Source organism: Pelodiscus sinensis, chromosome 7, assembly GCF_049634645.1.
Source record: "Pelodiscus sinensis isolate JC-2024 chromosome 7, ASM4963464v1, whole genome shotgun sequence".
Taxonomy (NCBI): domain Eukaryota; kingdom Metazoa; phylum Chordata; order Testudines; family Trionychidae; genus Pelodiscus; species Pelodiscus sinensis.
Window position 1 is genome coordinate 26425885 of NC_134717.1, and position 17545 is coordinate 26443429.

At 43.9% G+C, this 17545-nt stretch overlaps 1 protein-coding gene across 6 annotated transcripts in view; it reads left to right on the top strand.

Annotated features, from left to right (window-relative positions):
- LYPD6B (LY6/PLAUR domain containing 6B) overlaps positions 1 to 17545 on the top strand; it is a 129346-nt gene that overhangs the window by 101555 nt on the left and 10246 nt on the right. For 5 of the 6 annotated variants that reach the window (XM_075933356.1, XM_075933351.1, XM_075933352.1 and 2 more), the window contains one exon: positions 3335 to 3443. In XM_075933356.1, the coding sequence (XP_075789471.1) occupies positions 3335 to 3443 (109 nt within the window). Of the gene's footprint in view, positions 1 to 3334; positions 11719 to 17545 lie in introns of those variants that run through there. The other variant, XM_075933354.1, reaches the window with a different exon arrangement.

The window sequence follows — 17545 nt, forward strand, 5'->3', positions numbered from 1 at the left end:
AGATGAAGCCTCATGCTGCGGTTGGGTTTCATGGGACAGCATTTGTCAGCAGGCTTCCAAGTGAAAGACAGAAGCATGGCCTGTGAACAACATTCCAATCACACTCTGGTTTTCTCCGGCCTCTGTTACTATTTGCAGAGTGACCTTGATGTGCTCACAGTCCCAACAATTCCCATATATGTGTTCTGTGCTCTCCAATTCTCTTCTAGATAGTTCAGCTATCAAAAGTCAATTGCTCCTGTAAAGGATCAATTTCCAATAGTTTGCTATATTAACTGGAGTTACCAATTTGTTTTAAACACAACACTGTATTCGTTTAGGTAAAAATGAAACAAGTTTATTTACCTACTAGAAAATTGACTTGGCATTGCTTGGGTCTTTAATTCAAATAACTTATTTTTCTTCATTTAAATCATTGCTCTGGGGTGGGCCAGGTGATGTGGGGTTCAGTGTGCAGGCTGCTCTGGGGAGATAGAACAACCCAGCCCTTTCTCATCACAGCAGCTTGGGGCCAAGTGAGAAGCTCCTGTCCATGGCCACTGTAGCTGCAACAGGCACAGCTGAGGGAGAGGTGCATGTTCCCTTGCTGGGGGTAGATGGACACACGCACGCGTGTGCGCTCGCTCTCTCTCTCTCTCTCTCAAATATATAGTAGATAGCTGTCCTTTTCTCTGTCGCTTGCCCCCTGTTGGCCCAATAGAGTTATAGTTTTTCCAGTCCCCATCTCTGGCCCCTTGCTCTCCCTGTGGTATAACTCTGCAGTATAACTCCCTTCTACCAGACCCCTCCCTTTCCATTTTATGAGAAACAATTGAATTCCATGCTCACCCCATTGTCCTGGTACAACCTTGTGGTAAGTTAGGAGAAGAGGAAGCTGAGTACCAAATTTGGTGGCCCTATCTCTTACCATTTAGGAGGAGTTCTTGAACAAATGGGCTCTCAGACAGAGATGCTCATTTCTAAAATATATAGTAAGAAGTTGATTTTAAGTGAGTACAAGTATAATCTGTTAGTCAGAAATGGTTACAAGAGAAACAAAAAAAATGCTTTTTAGTAGTGAAAGTGAAGGCTAGACTTAGTTTAAAGTAAAATCCTTACCACGTGTTCTCAGCAATAGGCCTGACCACATTCTCAAGTCAGGATTTCCCTCCCTAAGTCAAGGAGCTGGTTCCTTTGTCATCTCAGGTAAAAGAGAGATAGTTTGGAGGTATTTTTGCCCCTCGCTTTTCTAGTCCATTCACCCTTTGAAATATGCTTTCCTGAAGGTTACCCCTAGATAAAGTTCATTCCAGCAGTGAGAACAGAGACATGGAACCTTTACCAGCTCCCCAGATTTGTCTGGTATACACTCTGTAATCATAATTTCAGTTATGTTCTCAGCTCATGATATGCATGTTGTACATAGGTCACAGTATTTGATAGTTTTTATATTTTATCTTACAAGGTCTATTTTGCACAAAGATTAATCCAATAATATGTAGGGTGTGACTAGAGAGGAGTTTTTGGTCAGGATCTTTTGTAAATGGACAAATATGTACTACAAATTTGTTGATAAGTCTGAAGAACAAAATATCAGACTTTAAAACCAAGTCATTCTTATTATCACATTGCTTATGTTCCATTTCAGTTATAACCTAATTCTTGTGTCTGGTAAATTACAAATGGCTAAAAATACAGAGTATTACTTTATGTAGATGGCATAATCTATTGATTTCTAGTTCAATCTACTATAACATGAATATCTTTATTTAAAAAAAAAATAAAGAGTACAGTATAATGTTGAAGAGATGTGTACTAGTGCATTATGCATCCTGACTGACACAAGCAACTTTTGCCATGACTCTTGCATTTGAAAAGGAAATATAGCAATTTTTGGGTTGCATAGTTAGAATGCTTTATGTCATAGACAAAGCTGGAAGGATAATTTCAGAAATCAGTGCCAATAAAATCTATTGGCAGGATTTGAATGCTCTTAGTCATGTAAGATATCTTGAAGATAGCAGAGAATCTATGTGTTAAATATGAAAGGACATATATATGCTGTTTTTGATCAGACTCCCATTGATGTTAATGAGTGTTGATGGATTGAGGGAAGTATATGGCCTTTAGGCGCTCCAGCCTGTCTTCTGCTACATTTTTTCTTGTAAAACATACTATTGTTCCTTTGTATACAGCTCAAATTGCAGTGTGGAAATGGGCACACTCTACATCTTCACATGCCCAAAAAAGGAACATCAGTTTCAGTGATTCCCCAAAGAAACAACTAGTGAAGAAGATTCAAGAACATTAATAGTTATTCTCTAGCACTGGAAATTTTGTCAGGAGATGCAAATGTTAAGATTAGAATATAACATTATTCTGCATAAAAACTTATGAGGGAATTGAACTGATCATAATGGCTATTTTCGTTTAAAAATGTGTGACAAGAAAATATTTAAAAACATGCTTGTTCTTAATATAGAAAGGTGATAATTATGGGAATCTTTCCCTATTTTTCTAATATGTTGGGAAAGCTGTCAGACATAGCTAACATGGTTAACTCTCATTATATCATGTTAACAGGAATCCATTCATTACAATGCATGATAATCTAAGCTGCAAGAACACTGCCGAGCATGATTTTGCAGCTGTAACTGATAGGCCAACTCAGATCACAGGCTACCAGATAGAAATAATTCATATTGCTGGTTGGGAATTTTCTGGCAAAATATTTTGTTGGTTGCTTGGTAGGTTTGTTTTGCTAAACACTGATTTTGTGAAAACAAAAACTAATTGCATGAAAAGGTTGGTTTTAACACATATGATTTCCTAATTTTTGGGGGGAAAATTGGAGTTGTTTAAGGGACTTTTCATTTCAAAATATTAGTTAATTTATAGTTTTATTGTAAAAAGAAGAGTTTTTAAAGGTCAAAAATAAATAAAACATTTTGATTGATTACATTCCAAAATGTTTTAGGATTTTAGGTTCATAAATTTGTTTGAAATTTTGACTTTTTGACATGAGTCAGGATGGGGAATCATTTCAAACTCTTAAATTCTTTGATCTGAGGAAGTGGGTCCGGCCCACGAAAAGCTCATCATCTAATAAACCATCTTGTTAGTCTTTAAAGTGCTACATAGTCCTGAATTTTGTTTCAGCTACACCAGACTAACACGGCTACATTTCTATCACTATCTTAAATTCTTGTGGGACAGGAAAATAGTTTCCTGCTCAGCAGTGATTAATTGGCTTCACTTTTTTTAAAGTAATAACCCTTGCAATTGAAAGCATATACATAATAAACTACTGCTGTTGCTGGCATTGCTGCCTAACAATCTCCTTTTTTATTAACAGGAATGTGTTTCTTGCTGTGAAGGGATGATCTGCAATGTAGAAATACCGACCAATCACACAAATGCAGTGTTTGCTGTAAAACATGGTCAGCGGACATCAGGTGGCAGCAGTAAGACAATTAGCATTCCATTGCTTGCATCACTCCTCATAATCACATTGTTATGATGCAGTTTTCCACATGCCAGTGTGATTCAGGGGGATCAACTTTCTGAGCTCTAACATGAAGCAGAAAGAAGAATGTTTCAATTTGAAAAATGTTTCTGGCTCTCTTCAAATTATAGAAGATGGTTAGGAAAACATGAACGTCAACAAACTTCATGATGTGCATCATTTATTGAAAATTCTTGCAAACAGCCTGCAGTATTTAAAAGAAAAAAACTGGTGACCAGATTCTATAGTAGACTCAACCAGTTATCTGAATTCTTCATTGGATGTGGAAGCATGTGTATATTCTGCCCATTACTTGAACAAGGAAATTGGTTGTCCATAGAGATAAAGGGATACTTCTAGATACAAAAGCTGTGCCAAACTTGTCTCAAGAGAAGCCACTTGTTTCATAACTGAGTATTAACTTGTAGTGTTGACTTGCCTGCCTTATTGATGAGAGAGTATTTTGTTTAAGCTCATCTTTAAGCATCATGTTCACAGAGAAACATACATTTTCCAACAAAGTATCTAAGAAATAGAGAAAAATGCTTTTTTGAATTTAGTTTTCATCAGAACTGCCATTTCCTATGGAAAAACTGAAAAATATTTTAATTTTTTCTCTCTCTTTCCTGCTACAACCTTGTATCACGTAGTCCAATTATAAAATGGTGTGAATTCATGAAAAAGTTAAAATCCTAACAAAAGATAAACAGGCTCCTATAAATTTCTGTTTAGGAATATAACTAAAAGAATTCTGATTTTTCAAGAACACCGAATACCTGTATTTTTGTTGTCTTTCATAGGATTTGTTAGGAGACTAGTGTTAGGCACTCAGCTTTGAAAAGTATGGCTTAAGTTTCTAAAATTAATGTTGCTAGTTTTTCCCTTTGTTTTCATAGCTACAGTAGATTTTTTATAAAAGTCTGCTTTATTTCATATTTTGATTTTATATTACATAACTGACCATTTGGAAACATTAGAAATGGTAGAATTTAGGTTACCATTGCATATTACAAAAAAACTTTGTTTTCCATTGTAGGCCTTGCAATAAACTGTGTGGCTACATCTACACTGGCATGATTTTCCGGAAATGCTTTTAACGGAAAAGTTTTCCGTTAAAAGCATTTTCGTAAAAGCGTGTCTAGATTGGCAGGATGCTTTTCCACAAAAGCACTTTTTCAGGAAAAGCGTCCGTGGCCAATCTAGATGCGCTTTTCTGCAAAAAAGCCCTGATCGTGATTTTCGCAATCGGGGCTTTTTTGCGGAAAACACTACTGTACTGTCTACACTGGCCCTCTTCCGGAACAGTTTTCCGGAAAAAGATTTTTGCCCGAACGGGAGCAGCATAGTTTTTCCGGACAAGCACTGATGATTGTACATTAGATCGTCAGTGCTTTTCCGGAAATTCAAGCGGCCAGTGTAGACAGCTGGCAAGTTTTTCCAGAAAAGCGGCTGATTTTCCGGAATAACTTGCCAGTGTAGATACAGCCCTTATGTTTTGTATTTATCTGTATTTTCATCTCACTGGTTCAAGGGTTGGATACTTTTAGATTCACTATTTCTCTCTGTCACATAAAGTCAATCTTGAAGACTGATGGGGATTGATTTCACTTACTTTCAGTCAGCACTTGGTCTGATTTATAACACAGGCCAATGTTGACTGTTGTTAATATTTTGGCTCAGATTCTCTGTGATTGTGAACACTCTAATCCTATGGAAAAACATATGTGGCTGTATCTAGACTTCATCCCTTTTCCATAAAAGGGATGCAAATTAGACACATTGCAATTGCAAATGAAGCAGGGATTTAAATCCCCCCCGCTTCATTTGCATAAACATGGCTGCCGCTTTTTTTCAGTTCGGAGCTTTGCCAGAAAAAAGCGCCAGTCTAGACGCGGATCTTTCGGAAAATAAACCCTGTTCCGAAAGATCCCTTATTCCTCTTAAAATAAGAGGGTTATTGCGATGTGTCTAATTTGCATCCCTTTTACGGAAAAGGGATGCAGTCTAGACACAGCCATGTCAGTCCTGTCCTGAGCACAACCTCAAGGTTCCCAGCAGTCTTTGGGACCTGAGCTGATGGTTACAGATGGAGGGAAATTTCAGCCATGCCTCCTTTCTCACCCACACCTGCTCCCAATGCTTTCACTTACTGGATTCACCATCCTCGTTGCACTGCAGCATGGCCATGAGTCTGATCCACAGGGTTTGAACAGAGCACTGTATTATCTTTTTTCCATAATTTTTCTTTTGGTACTTTATTTGTGAATTCACTGGTGTAATTACTAACAAGTTAGACTTTTTTTGATTTCTCATTATCATAGTTGTTCTACAAAGCTTTCTCTGTAAACAGAATTGGTTAAAATGGAAGCGGAAAAAGTTAAGAAAATGTTGTCCAAATATCTTTGTGGGATTGTAATTGAAATTTTCAGTGCACCATAAAGATTTCAGCAAATATTGAATCTCTGAAAATTTTGATCATCTCTGTAGTTACAGCCTGTGTGTGTCAGATCTTTAGTATTTCTCTGTAACTTGTGTAAGTGGGGGAATGGTCCCGCTATTGCGGAGAACTTTCCTGGCTTTTATACCACCCCGGTGAAATGGACCAGCGAAAGGATCTGAGTCCCCGCTCCCACTTCCTTTACCCCACGGCCTCCCTGATCCTGAGGGCTCCCCCTCCACTCTCCTGAGTAGCAGAGCCCTCGAAACCCCAACAAGGCTGGGCCCAGGTTTCCTGGGGCTTAATCCCCGACCTTGTAGTCACTAGGGGCAGGAGTTAGGGTGTCCCCACTCCGAGGTGCTCTCTTTACACTGCAGGCCTTCTTGGCCCAGTGATCACTTCATAAGGTTCAAAGCAGATATAATTTATTAAACATCAACTGATTAAAGAGAAAAGAATAAGAAAAAATGAGAATGGTTAAATGAGAACACACAGCCCTGCTCTGTAGCACAGGGACATCAAAACAGCAGCCTGCAGCGTGTAAGGACAGTCCACAGTCTCTTCCTGAGAGGCCCCTTAGAGGCCTTGGATGTGCTGCGGGGGGGGCTGCAGGCTGGACCCGCTTGCTCTGGCAGTGACCACACAGCCTCAAGCTCTAAGTGGCCAGACCCCGCTCCCAGTCCAGAGCTTCTCCCCACACTTTGCAGTTCCCAGCTGCTCACCACATCCAGCTGCAGGGTGCTGCTTGGCCAGTCTCTAGCTTCTTGCGTTGCTTCTCTGTTCCTTTTGGCTCTCTGAGCACTGCCAGTCTGCTGCTCAACACAGGGTCTGCGCTCCTTGAGCTGTGTGTGTCAGGCTCAGCTGCTGCAAAAACTGCCCCTCAGCACACAGCTTGCACTCCTTGGGCTGTGTCTCAGCTCTCTGTTTGTTCAGAGAGAGCCAGAACAATCCCAGCTCACAGGGAGGACGGGGCCTGGCCTCTCCCCTTCCTCACTGGCCTGTCCAACCTGTCAATCAGGCTGAGTTGGAGTGTTGGCTGCTTTCCATTGTCTCTGGGGTCTGTCAGTCTCATGAACTCTTCCCCTTCTGAAACTTGGAGCTGGCAAACCAAAAAACTCCCACAGAGTTTTAGTAAGGGGTAACAGTCCCCTTACACTTGTTTAAGTACACTTGACTATTTTAATTTTAACTGTCAATTGGAAAAACTCCTTCACTGATGTTTTCAAAATTGATGATAATCTAAGCCAACAAATATCTATCTTTACGATCTGATGAAGAGGCACTTATAAAATAATTAGAGTTGTAAAAAAGCGGAAGAGGGTGAAGGTCATTCACTCCTTTCACATGTCCGTGCAGGATTCTTTCCTGCCATCTAAATATACATATTTCAAGTAATTGAACTTTGACATATTCTTATGGAAGACTGACTATTCTGAAGTCTAGTAGATCAAGTTATAAGGATTTTTTTCTAGTATTCTGCAAAATGTTTTTTTTTCTTTAAAGGTAATGATTCTAATGCTGCTTTAATTATTTCAGTCTACCAGGTAATGACAGCAGTAGTTGAAACACCAGAACACTTTTTCCATTATTAGGAAAAATAATATAAAATAATAATTTAAGCTTCTGAAATGGTGTCTTTTGGGCTGATACTTTTGGGACTTGGTTCTTTGCTCAAGTGAATTCTTTAATAAAATTAAAGCAAAATCTTTTCAATGGTTTTCTGAATTAAGAAACATGTAAGAATACACTTTCCTCACTTCTTCCTCTTAACCTGCACTATCTCAACTGCAGCCAATCCTCCTGGCTTTAGGTGCACCCTCAACTTCTATTTTTGGAATAGCATGTGCAGTTGAAAATAACAATGAGGCTTAACAGGGCTTGCAGCCTTAGATGAGTTCACTGTAAATAGTTTGAGAACATCTAAAACTTTAGATGTGTGTATTCTGCAAATAAAATTCCAAACTACACAACTTGGGAGCAAAAAAGCATAACAGCCATACTGGATCAGATCAAAAGTCCATCTAGCCTAGTATCCTGTCTTCTGACGGGCCAACACCAGATGCCCCAGAGGGAGTGAACAGAACAGGAAATAATCAAGTGATCCATCACCTGTCATCCATTCCCAGACCCTGACAAATAGAGACTAGGGACACCATTCCTATCCATCCTGGCTAATAAGTATTGATGGACCTATCCTCTATGAATTTATTGAGCAGAGCTCTGTACTGACCAGAGGGTTGGCCACGAATATGCTGCTTTAATATTTTCTTGAACCGATAAGTATACATGCCCAGATGAGGAATGTAGCAGACAATAATAAGAGGAAGTAGTTCCTCAGTGGCTTACAGGCAGGAGTGGCCTGAGGTCGGCTGCGGCAGCAGGCACCCCAGGCGGAAGGTGCGATCGGCACCCTCACCTGTATGGCTGTCAATGGCCGTGACGTAATCATCAGGCACCCGGGTGCCCCGTGATGTCATCATTGGGCGCCCCGGGCCGGCGGTGCCCTAGGCAACCGCCAAGTCTGCCTATGCTCACGGGCCGCCCCTGCATACAAGTGCTTGTTAAAACTGCAAATGTGCAGGCTGCTATTGACGTTGATAGGCTCTAGTTGGCCTCAGTTAATTGGTGCTGTTTAGTTATAGACCTGAGGACTTTTTCCTTTTAAGAAGCTCTAGGAAATTAAAGGCAAAAAAACTCCCAATTCACCGCAAAGGTTGACCAATTAAGCGCTCAGATCGGGACATGTGAAAATTAAGATTGACTGTGCAATGTTGCCTCTGCCATTTTGCACACACATAGAATCTCTATATTTGTGATTGTATTTTATCTTAGATATACTTGTGAATCTCAGTTCATAGAAAAACATTACGTTCTTATGTATTAGAGAAATAGGATGTGATTTCATAATTTAAGACTGAATCATGGTGGGATACAGAGGTTTCATATTAAACCTTAGCTTTCACATTTTTTTCCTTTATAAGGTTTGCATGTGCAATCATGTTACATTAATGTAGCATTTTTGCAGTCAAGAAATAGGTTAAAATAGGGGTTCTCAGACTTCATTGCTCCGTGCAGAGGAGCCAACAGTCGTGCTGGACCCCTGGGCAAGGTATATGGAGTTGTGGTTATGTGCTTCTAGAAGGGGCGGAGCCTCAGGTGGAAGGGGCAGGGCCAGAGGCAACCAGCCCTTAGTGCCTCCTATACCACAGCATGCCCCTCTCCAAGCCTTCAAATGCCTAGAGTTTCCAGCACAGCACTCTGGCAGCAATTTAAAGGAACAGGGAGTCCTGGGCCCTGGGGCAGTTGCCTCCTCTGCTCTCCCCTGTCAGTAGACCTGGTTCCTTGAGCCCCTTTTGGATAGGGGGCCAAAGCCTAGGGATGTCAGTGTCAGCCTCAGGATCGGGCCTATAACCTGAGCCCCACCATCAATGGCTGAACTATTGGACTTTAGCCCCAGGCAATGGAGTTTGGACTTTGACTCTGGGCACTTTCAAGTTTAACATCAGCCCTGACAACCCCGTTAAAATGAGGTCATAAACCATTTTGGGGTTTTTAGGGAGTCCCGTGGGGAAACACGCCCCCGCTCCTGGCTTGTTCATCTACTTCCAGTCTCTCTCACAAAGTTCATTGCACCGGTTGTAGTCTGCCAACACTACTTTTAATATGTGCCACCATTACCCTGCCTCTGGTTCTTCCTCCCATCAGCCTCCCGTACTGACCTATTCCCCGCCCGCAAACCGACATGCCCGAGGGGAGAGGGAGAAGGGGTAGCGTGACCTGGGCCTGCCCTCAGAACCGGGTCCCGACCCAGGGCCCTAAAGGGAGGGGAACACTCCTGTTCCTTCCTTTGTGGTCGACAGGGCAACCACCTGAAACATACCGATCCATGGGTACCTTATCACTCTGCCCTGGGTCACTTCCTACCCGCCTCTTGTTCCCCTCGGGTCCATAGGGATCGTGGCCAATTAGCTCTGCACTGGTCCTCCTCCTTCCCCTTCATGCTGGGCCGCCTGACCCTTAAATTGGGAGGCGCACCACCACCTGATGTGGCTGCCGCACCAGCCGTCAAGACCCTGCCCGCTCACGCACATCCCGCCTGGCCCCATCGGTCGGTCGCGGTGTGTGACATCACCCTCCAGTGCCACTGCACATCTGGCCGCTCCCCCACTGTTGGCCAGTGCGGCGCCTTCTTGTGGCGTGGCACGGCCCTGCCCCTTCCCTCATGGGAGAGTGCTGAGCCAGGGTGCTCTGTTACAGGGTCCCAGCCCACAATTTGAGAATTGCTGGGTTAAAATATGGGCTACGTGCTGCCTTTGGTTATCGATGTGCAAGTCCTATTAATTTCAGTGGGAGCATTAGGAGGCACCATTTGACTCTATGAGTAGAATTTTCAATAGCTAGGCATTGCATGTATTTATACATACATGAATGTGCTCCTGTCAAACTGGTGTTAAATGATACAACATTGTTAGTGATGGGCTAAACGTCTTTGAATACAGAAAGCAATAATTAAAACCAATCAGAGCCATACTCAAGTGCATCCAAGGAGAGAATGATCCCTTTGTATTGGGCTTTGAAATAAAATTAAATATACTGTGTGAAATCCAATCAATGGAATTATATTAAGGTTGAACTTGACTGCCATGATGATTAAGATATCAAGACTACAAAAAGGTTATTCCAAGGTGGTAACAAATAGAATAAAAAAGAGTATTGTTCTTGTCTTTAAAACAAATTGTATAATTAAATGGTAACCAGCTTTGCTTAAATATTGCATTTTTACATTGTACCAGGAAGAGTCTAGAGTCAATTGTTTTTCCAAAGTTTTAATGTAAGAAAATGTCTTCACAATTCAGTGTTTGTGTCTGTATCAGTGTCTCTTATCTCTGTGTTCCTGTTTTAAGTCTCTCTTGAAAAACTGGCACTTTTAATTAAAGGTATTAAAATAATTTTTGGTGGAGAATATTTGTATATTGAAATAGCCAAGAAGTAAGAACTGAATTTTGCTACTTAAAAAAAAATTAAATAGTGTGGCTGTCCCATCACTGTTCTTAGCAGTTTGACTCCAGGGGGAATCATTCCAGTTCATGGGTTTTGATGGATCCCTTATGGAGTAATGTGTTATTCCATTTTGTAAGTAAGAGTGGCAGATTTTGGCATTATAGGATTTACTGATCTAGAATTGTAGGTCAGATTGCGATGCTTATGCTCTCCTTATTTATTACAAGTACCACTTCTGCCAAGGCCATTGTTCAGTTTTTGATAAGATTATTGCCCATCTGCTGAGTAACAGAATTCTTGAGTGCAAAGGTCAGCATCTCAGTGGAGTAAAAGTCTCTAGTCAGGCACAAAGGAAAAATGAGGGACATGCCATTAGTGATCAACTGTGAAAAGTTTGAATGTCTGAGGATCACATAGTAAATCTGTGGCAGAGGCAGGGATAGAATCCAATCTAGCATTCACTTGTCTTAATCACAACATTGTCCTTTCTTTTTCTGCAGTCCCCTCTTTCAGTTGCATAGCTTCCAGCTTCTGTAGCTAATAGGGGGAAAGCGGTCTGGGGGAGAGCAGCCTCCTTCACAACACAGGTTCTTTGGGCACAAACCGTTCTGTGCACTGAGTCAGGGATCCTGTGGAGAGAATAGTATGTTGCCATTTATTTAAAGACTGTCTGCTCTTAAGGGGAAGACTGAATAAGAGTATTTCCTAATGCTTGAGTGCTTGATTTGGCAATATTAATATTCTTTTAATGCAATTATTATTAACAATATAACTAGCTATTTAAACTAAAGCAAACTGAAAAAACCCAGATGTTTCATCATATGAAACCATATTAACTCCTCAGTTAGCAGCCAGCAAAGCTGCAATTACAGCAGGTTAAACTTTTATGACATGAGGGTTTTTTAATGGAAAATGTTGATACAATGAAATCTAAACATTCTGTGTGAACACGTCTATTCCATCAAATTTTGACAGAATCCAGGCAGGCTGGTCAGCCCATTGATCTGGTTTTCTGCCATACCTCCTGCACCCTGGCAGCCTATCTGCAAGGCTGCCTAGCTTCCCAGCATCCTGCCTGATGGGTTTCCTGGCTTCTAGTCTGTCTAGCTCCACATCTGGCTCACAAGCTCCCTGGGCTGTTGAGCTTCTTAGTCTATCCAGTTGCCACGTCGCTGCCTGCCTGGCCAATTTGCAGTGTGCTGGCAGCCTACCGAGGTAGAGAGCCAGGATGTGCCTGCCTGTCTCCCGAGCAGGCAACTAGTGCTCAGCAAGCACAGGCAGCCAAGGTGCTGGCAATTGCAGACAGCTGGTGAGCTGGGCAGCCCCACCCCCTTGCCAGGAGTACAGCTGGAAAGCCAGCAAGCCCAGGCAGCAGGGACATTTTAATCCCATGAAAAATTTTGAGGTCTTGATTTTTTTTTATCACAATTCAGGCTTACTCCCCTCTGCCCCACCACCATCTAGAGCTTAGTGTATTTGCATTGTGCTGGAGATTTTGTTTCTTGGCTTGCTCTAGTTGGGCCTTAATTACAGGTCTGACCCCTACCCAAGCAGTGGTGCCTATAATGAACAGAAAAGCTGTATATGTTTAGATTTTCTGGTGAGTATCTCCATGCGTTCTGGGCTTGCTCATATGGTCTGAGCAGTGCTTGTAATATTTTGAGCACCTACAGCTCACATGAACTGCCAGTGGTGGCGCCAAAGGGGCAGGGATTTGATCCCTCCACACCAGGCAGCCTGTAGGAGTAGGTGGGGTGCCTTTTCAAACATATTATGCAACTGACAAAAGGTGGTTTATGACCCGAATTTTCACATGTTCTGGTTGTGTGACTTGGAGGCACCAACAACCATATTTTCTGCCCCCACACTGCAATCTGAATACCAGCCTGGTGCAGACAGAAGGCCCCGAAAACATGGAAACAGATCAGCCCTTCACTCACCTTGTGGCATTGCATGGCCCTGTGACCTACAGGCTATGTTGCAGTGCCATTCAGAACTGGTCCAGCTGCCCCTCCACCATGATGGAGAGGCAACCAAAGCAAAACTTGGATGGCTCTGCAACCCCATGCACAAGGTCTCAGTACCTGGAGAAGGGAGCTGGGCCCAAGCCCACAGAAGAAGAGTCATGGCTATGGCGAGACTGCAGCGTAAGTTGACTCTCCACCATCCCGTCCAGAGCTTTTCCTTTGTATCCAGCTAGGATTAGGGTTGTGATGCTGGGGCACGGGATACTGCTATGGATGGTCAATGCACCCTGATCAGCAGGAGGATGAAGATTGTACCTCCATCTTAAATTTTATGGAGTAATTCCTGATAGGCCCGCTCCTCTCAACATGCTATGAAAACTCTTCCCTGGGCTTGGAAAATATTTACCAGAGCCCCATTCCAGACAGCTATGACTGGATTTAAGCTCTGATTGCACCCATGAAATAGGGAGGCTACCTCCAGTTCTGTTAGTTTCAGTAATCATACTACACAGGCATGATAACGTGTGAAATGAGCAACCAATAGACATAACTGAAGGCATGCCCCATTGCCCCTCCTGCTTGCAAATCCTGGATTTGCCATGGCAGGCCAGGACCCAGGTGAAGTTGTTTCAGAGAGTGGGCTTGCTTTTCCACATGGAAATAAGAATAAGTCTATGTCCCTACCCCTCCAGGTACCATAATAGTTGGTCTATCGGATGATTACTACACTACCACACCCCAGTGAAAGCCCAGTAAAACCCTGGTCTCAGTGATGTCAGTGAGGGCTTTGACATTGGCTCCAATGATGCCAGAATTTTACATGCTGTGCTTTTTAAAGATACATTGCTTCCAGGGCCAGCTCTAGGCACCGGCAAAGGAAGCACGTGCTTGGGGCGGCACATTTTTCCGGGGCAGCATTCCAGCCCTCAAGAGGACCACGCGGGGAGCCTCGCAGAGGCCGCCCCGAGCTGGGATCCCCATGCCCAGCTGCTCGGAGCCGGAGCCTGAGCCTGGCCCTGGGGCACTGGGAGCTCTGCGCGGGCAGCCCCAAGGCACAGCCCCTGCTGGGGCGCTTCCTGGAGGGTGGTGTGGGGCAACTGCAGCTGCTGCTGGTGATGCTGAGCCCGGCGGCCTCTTCTTCACCTTCGAGTGAGTGTGGCCCCCTCCTGCCGGTGTGCCCCTCCCAGCTGGCCATCCCCCCACCCGTGTGCTCCCCAAACTTCCCCTCCCTCACCTCCCACCTGTGGGGCTCCCTCGCCTGCATACCCCCTGGCTGGCCACCCCCCGCCTGTGTTCTCTCCCCCACAACTCCTCTGCCTGTGAACCCCCTTGTCTGGCTGTCCTCCCCCACCTGTGTGCACCTATACCATGACCCCTCCGCTACCTTCCCTCTCTCTTCTCCCCCAGCTTGGCCTCTGCCCAGCAACCCCGCAGCCCACCTCCTGTCCCACTGCAACCCTGCTGGGACTCCATGTCCTCTTCCCCACCCCCCCAGCCTCCCTGCTGCCCACCTGGATCCGCATCTCTTTTCTGGCTCTCTAAACAATCCCCCCTCCCCCTGCTCTCGGGGGATATTTAATTTCCCTCCAGACAGAAGTAGATGCAAATCGTATGTTTTAAAAAAAGTAGCCACCACTTAGCAAATAATAAATGGGGGCAAAACCCGTCTCTTAAGTGTTTCTATTATACACCATTTTGTAATAGAATAAAAATGTAAACATTAAGAATTTGATTACATGTAAGGTACACAATTATTTGGGCATTGAGGGTATGTCTACACTACCCCGCTAGTTCGAACTAGCGGGGTAATGTATGCATACCGCACTTGCTAATGAAGCCCGGGATTTGAATTTCCCGGGCTTCATTAGCATAAGCGGGGAGCCGCCATTTTTAAATCCCCGCTGCTTCGAACCCCGTGTAGCGCGGCTACACGGGGCTCGAACTAGGTAGTTCGGACTAGGGTCCTATTCCGAACTACCGTTACTCCTCATGAAACGAGGTGTACCGGTAGTTCGGAGTAGGCACCCTAGTCCGAACTACCTAGTTCGAGCCCCGTGTAGCCGCGCTACACGGGGTTCGAAGCAGCGGGGATTTAAAAATGGCGGCTCCCCGCTTATGCTAATGAAGCCCGGGAAATTCAAATCCCGGGCTTCATTAGCAAGTGCGGTATGCATACATTACCCTCCTAGTTCGAACTAGGAGGGTAGTGTAGACATACCCTTATTTAGTTGGTAGCTCTACTGAGTGTGTTCTCCTGGGTAGTAAATAGAAGCACCAAATCTGGCATAAAGTTTATATTTAGTTGTAAATCAACATGTTTTAAAGGTTGCTAATCAATAAGACTCAACCATCATTTAGGGAAATATTTTAAAAGTATAATTTAAATGATTAATTGCTCATTTAAACCAAGGTTTTCTGCTTGCCGGTTTAAATCATTATTAAAATTAGAGATTTAAATCAAAGCTATTTAAATCAATCCACCCTGCTTCAGAGGCTATTTGGTCTGTCCCTAAAGGAGAAAGCACAGGGCTGCGCTCATGGAATAGGTCTTAGGCTAGTGGGGTTTTGTTGTCTGGTGCCTGTCTTGTTCTGGACAGTTGAGCTGGGGCGTTGAAACAATAGTTCTCTTAATCCCTTTGAACTGTTTCATTGTATAGTGAGGCTGATTCTTGTCCATGGACACCGAGAGTTGGACAGCTTATGTGTTGGGGTTGGAGTCTGAGTGATTATAAGGCTTCTAATAATAAAATCCTTTTGCAGAGTGAGGAGTGGGACTGGGACTCCAGCACTAGGTGATGTGAACAGCTTCATGCTTTGGAAGTCTTTAACTGACTTGCTGTGGATGAACCTGCCCTCCCATTGTCCTCACGTGGGGAGTACCTGGCACTCTCCTAAGACATGAAAATGCCCCGGGGTTTGGGCTCCCCCCCAGAGCATGCGCCCCACCCTCCAGGAAGCCACACAAGCTGCATTTGTGTGCACACCCCCAGCAAACTTTGCAAGCTGCATTTGCGCGCACACCCTCCGCAGACAAAAAAAGGAGGGGGGGGGCGGCAAAAATTTTTTTGCTTGGGGTGGCAAAAAACCTAGAGCCATCCCTGATTGCTTCCAGGCACAACTCCACCAGTGCCACTCCTTCCTCTTCCCAGTCCAATCCAGTCTGGGGAGAGAAACATGATCCCTAAGGTATGTTAAAGGAAAACTGGAGATCTTAATGGTATTTCTGACAGCATGCCTATATTTTCATACTCTGATGGCAGGACAGTTAGTGTAACTGATATCATTCTACAAGCTATATTCAGTTTTACTAACTTCAGTATTACAATGCAAAAAGTGAGCTAAATTAGATGTTGGATGCTTAAGTAAAATAATGATGGATGCCAAGAACAAGAGAAGCATTTCCACTATACGAGCATGGAGACGTTCTGAGTATTTGCACATAACTCCCTTTATTAAAACTCACGCACAAAGTGGAAAAGCTACAATGTGGTTTGACCACTGAAATGCCTTGGGGATAGCTTCTGTTTTCAGATCTTTGTGATGGTCTGCTTCAAAAATGGACTAACATACCGGGAGATGAATGGTTAACCTGTAAGCCTTACCCTTCATGGTTCCAGTTAACCAGTGGGGGCTGGAGCAGCTCCCCGCTCCTGCAAGCAGGGGACTGCTCCAGATCTCTGGCGCCTGTCACAGGCTGGGGGTGCTCCAGTTCAGCTGGAGCAGTACCTGTTTCTAGTCACGGAGGGGTTGGTTCAGTCCGGCCATGGGGAGGCCCCCACCTGACTCTTCTTTAATGGGTTCACTAGTTAAACATTGCATTTAACTGATAAACCAATTAAATGGGATTTTAAATCCATAGCATATGCAGCTGTGGAATTCTACCACTCATAACTGTAACGCTGCTAAGGTACCACCTAGTTTGGTGCTTAATGCAAGTGGACTCAAAAAGAAGGTAGTTTGACAAGAGGCAGAAGGCTTTCTCCTGTCATGCTAGCTATTTGCAGGAGATAGAGTAAGGGAAAGCACAGCTCCCCAACTCTTGTGAAAGCAGATGGGCCACTCTTCCTACTCTCCCAGGCGTAGGAAATACTGCAGTCACTTTCTTGCTTATGAAGTAAGCAGGTGAATCTGAAGCATGATGTCTAGCAAAGGAATTTTCCTGGGCAACTGTGTACTTACACGTGACATCATTCATTTATCTCAGACACTCCCAATTAAAATGATGACTCAAGGAACATGGAAGACAAATGATGATGTGCCTGGAAGTCACAATTAAGCACCCATTTAGATTGCCTTAACAAAATGCAGATGTAAAGGTGCACATTGAAGGTGTTACAAGTAGCAATAAACAAGGGCAGAGTTTTGGGTGAGCAGGGTAGGCTGCAGCCTTGCGTTCCAGAGTGCAGCATGTTTTTCATCCTTGGACTATCAGGGAGTGAAGGGAAAGTTCTTACATTCTGTCCATGCCTCTCACACCTGGCTGGTGAGCTCCCTCCACCAGCCAGGTTTGAGAGACATGCATGGAATGCAAACACTTCCTCCTCACTTCCTGATAGTCCAGGGAATGGGATGCAAAGCAAACGGAGTCCTGGAGGGCACCCTCCACCTCCCCCCCCCCCCAACACACACATTCTCCTGAAACCCCACCCTTGGAGT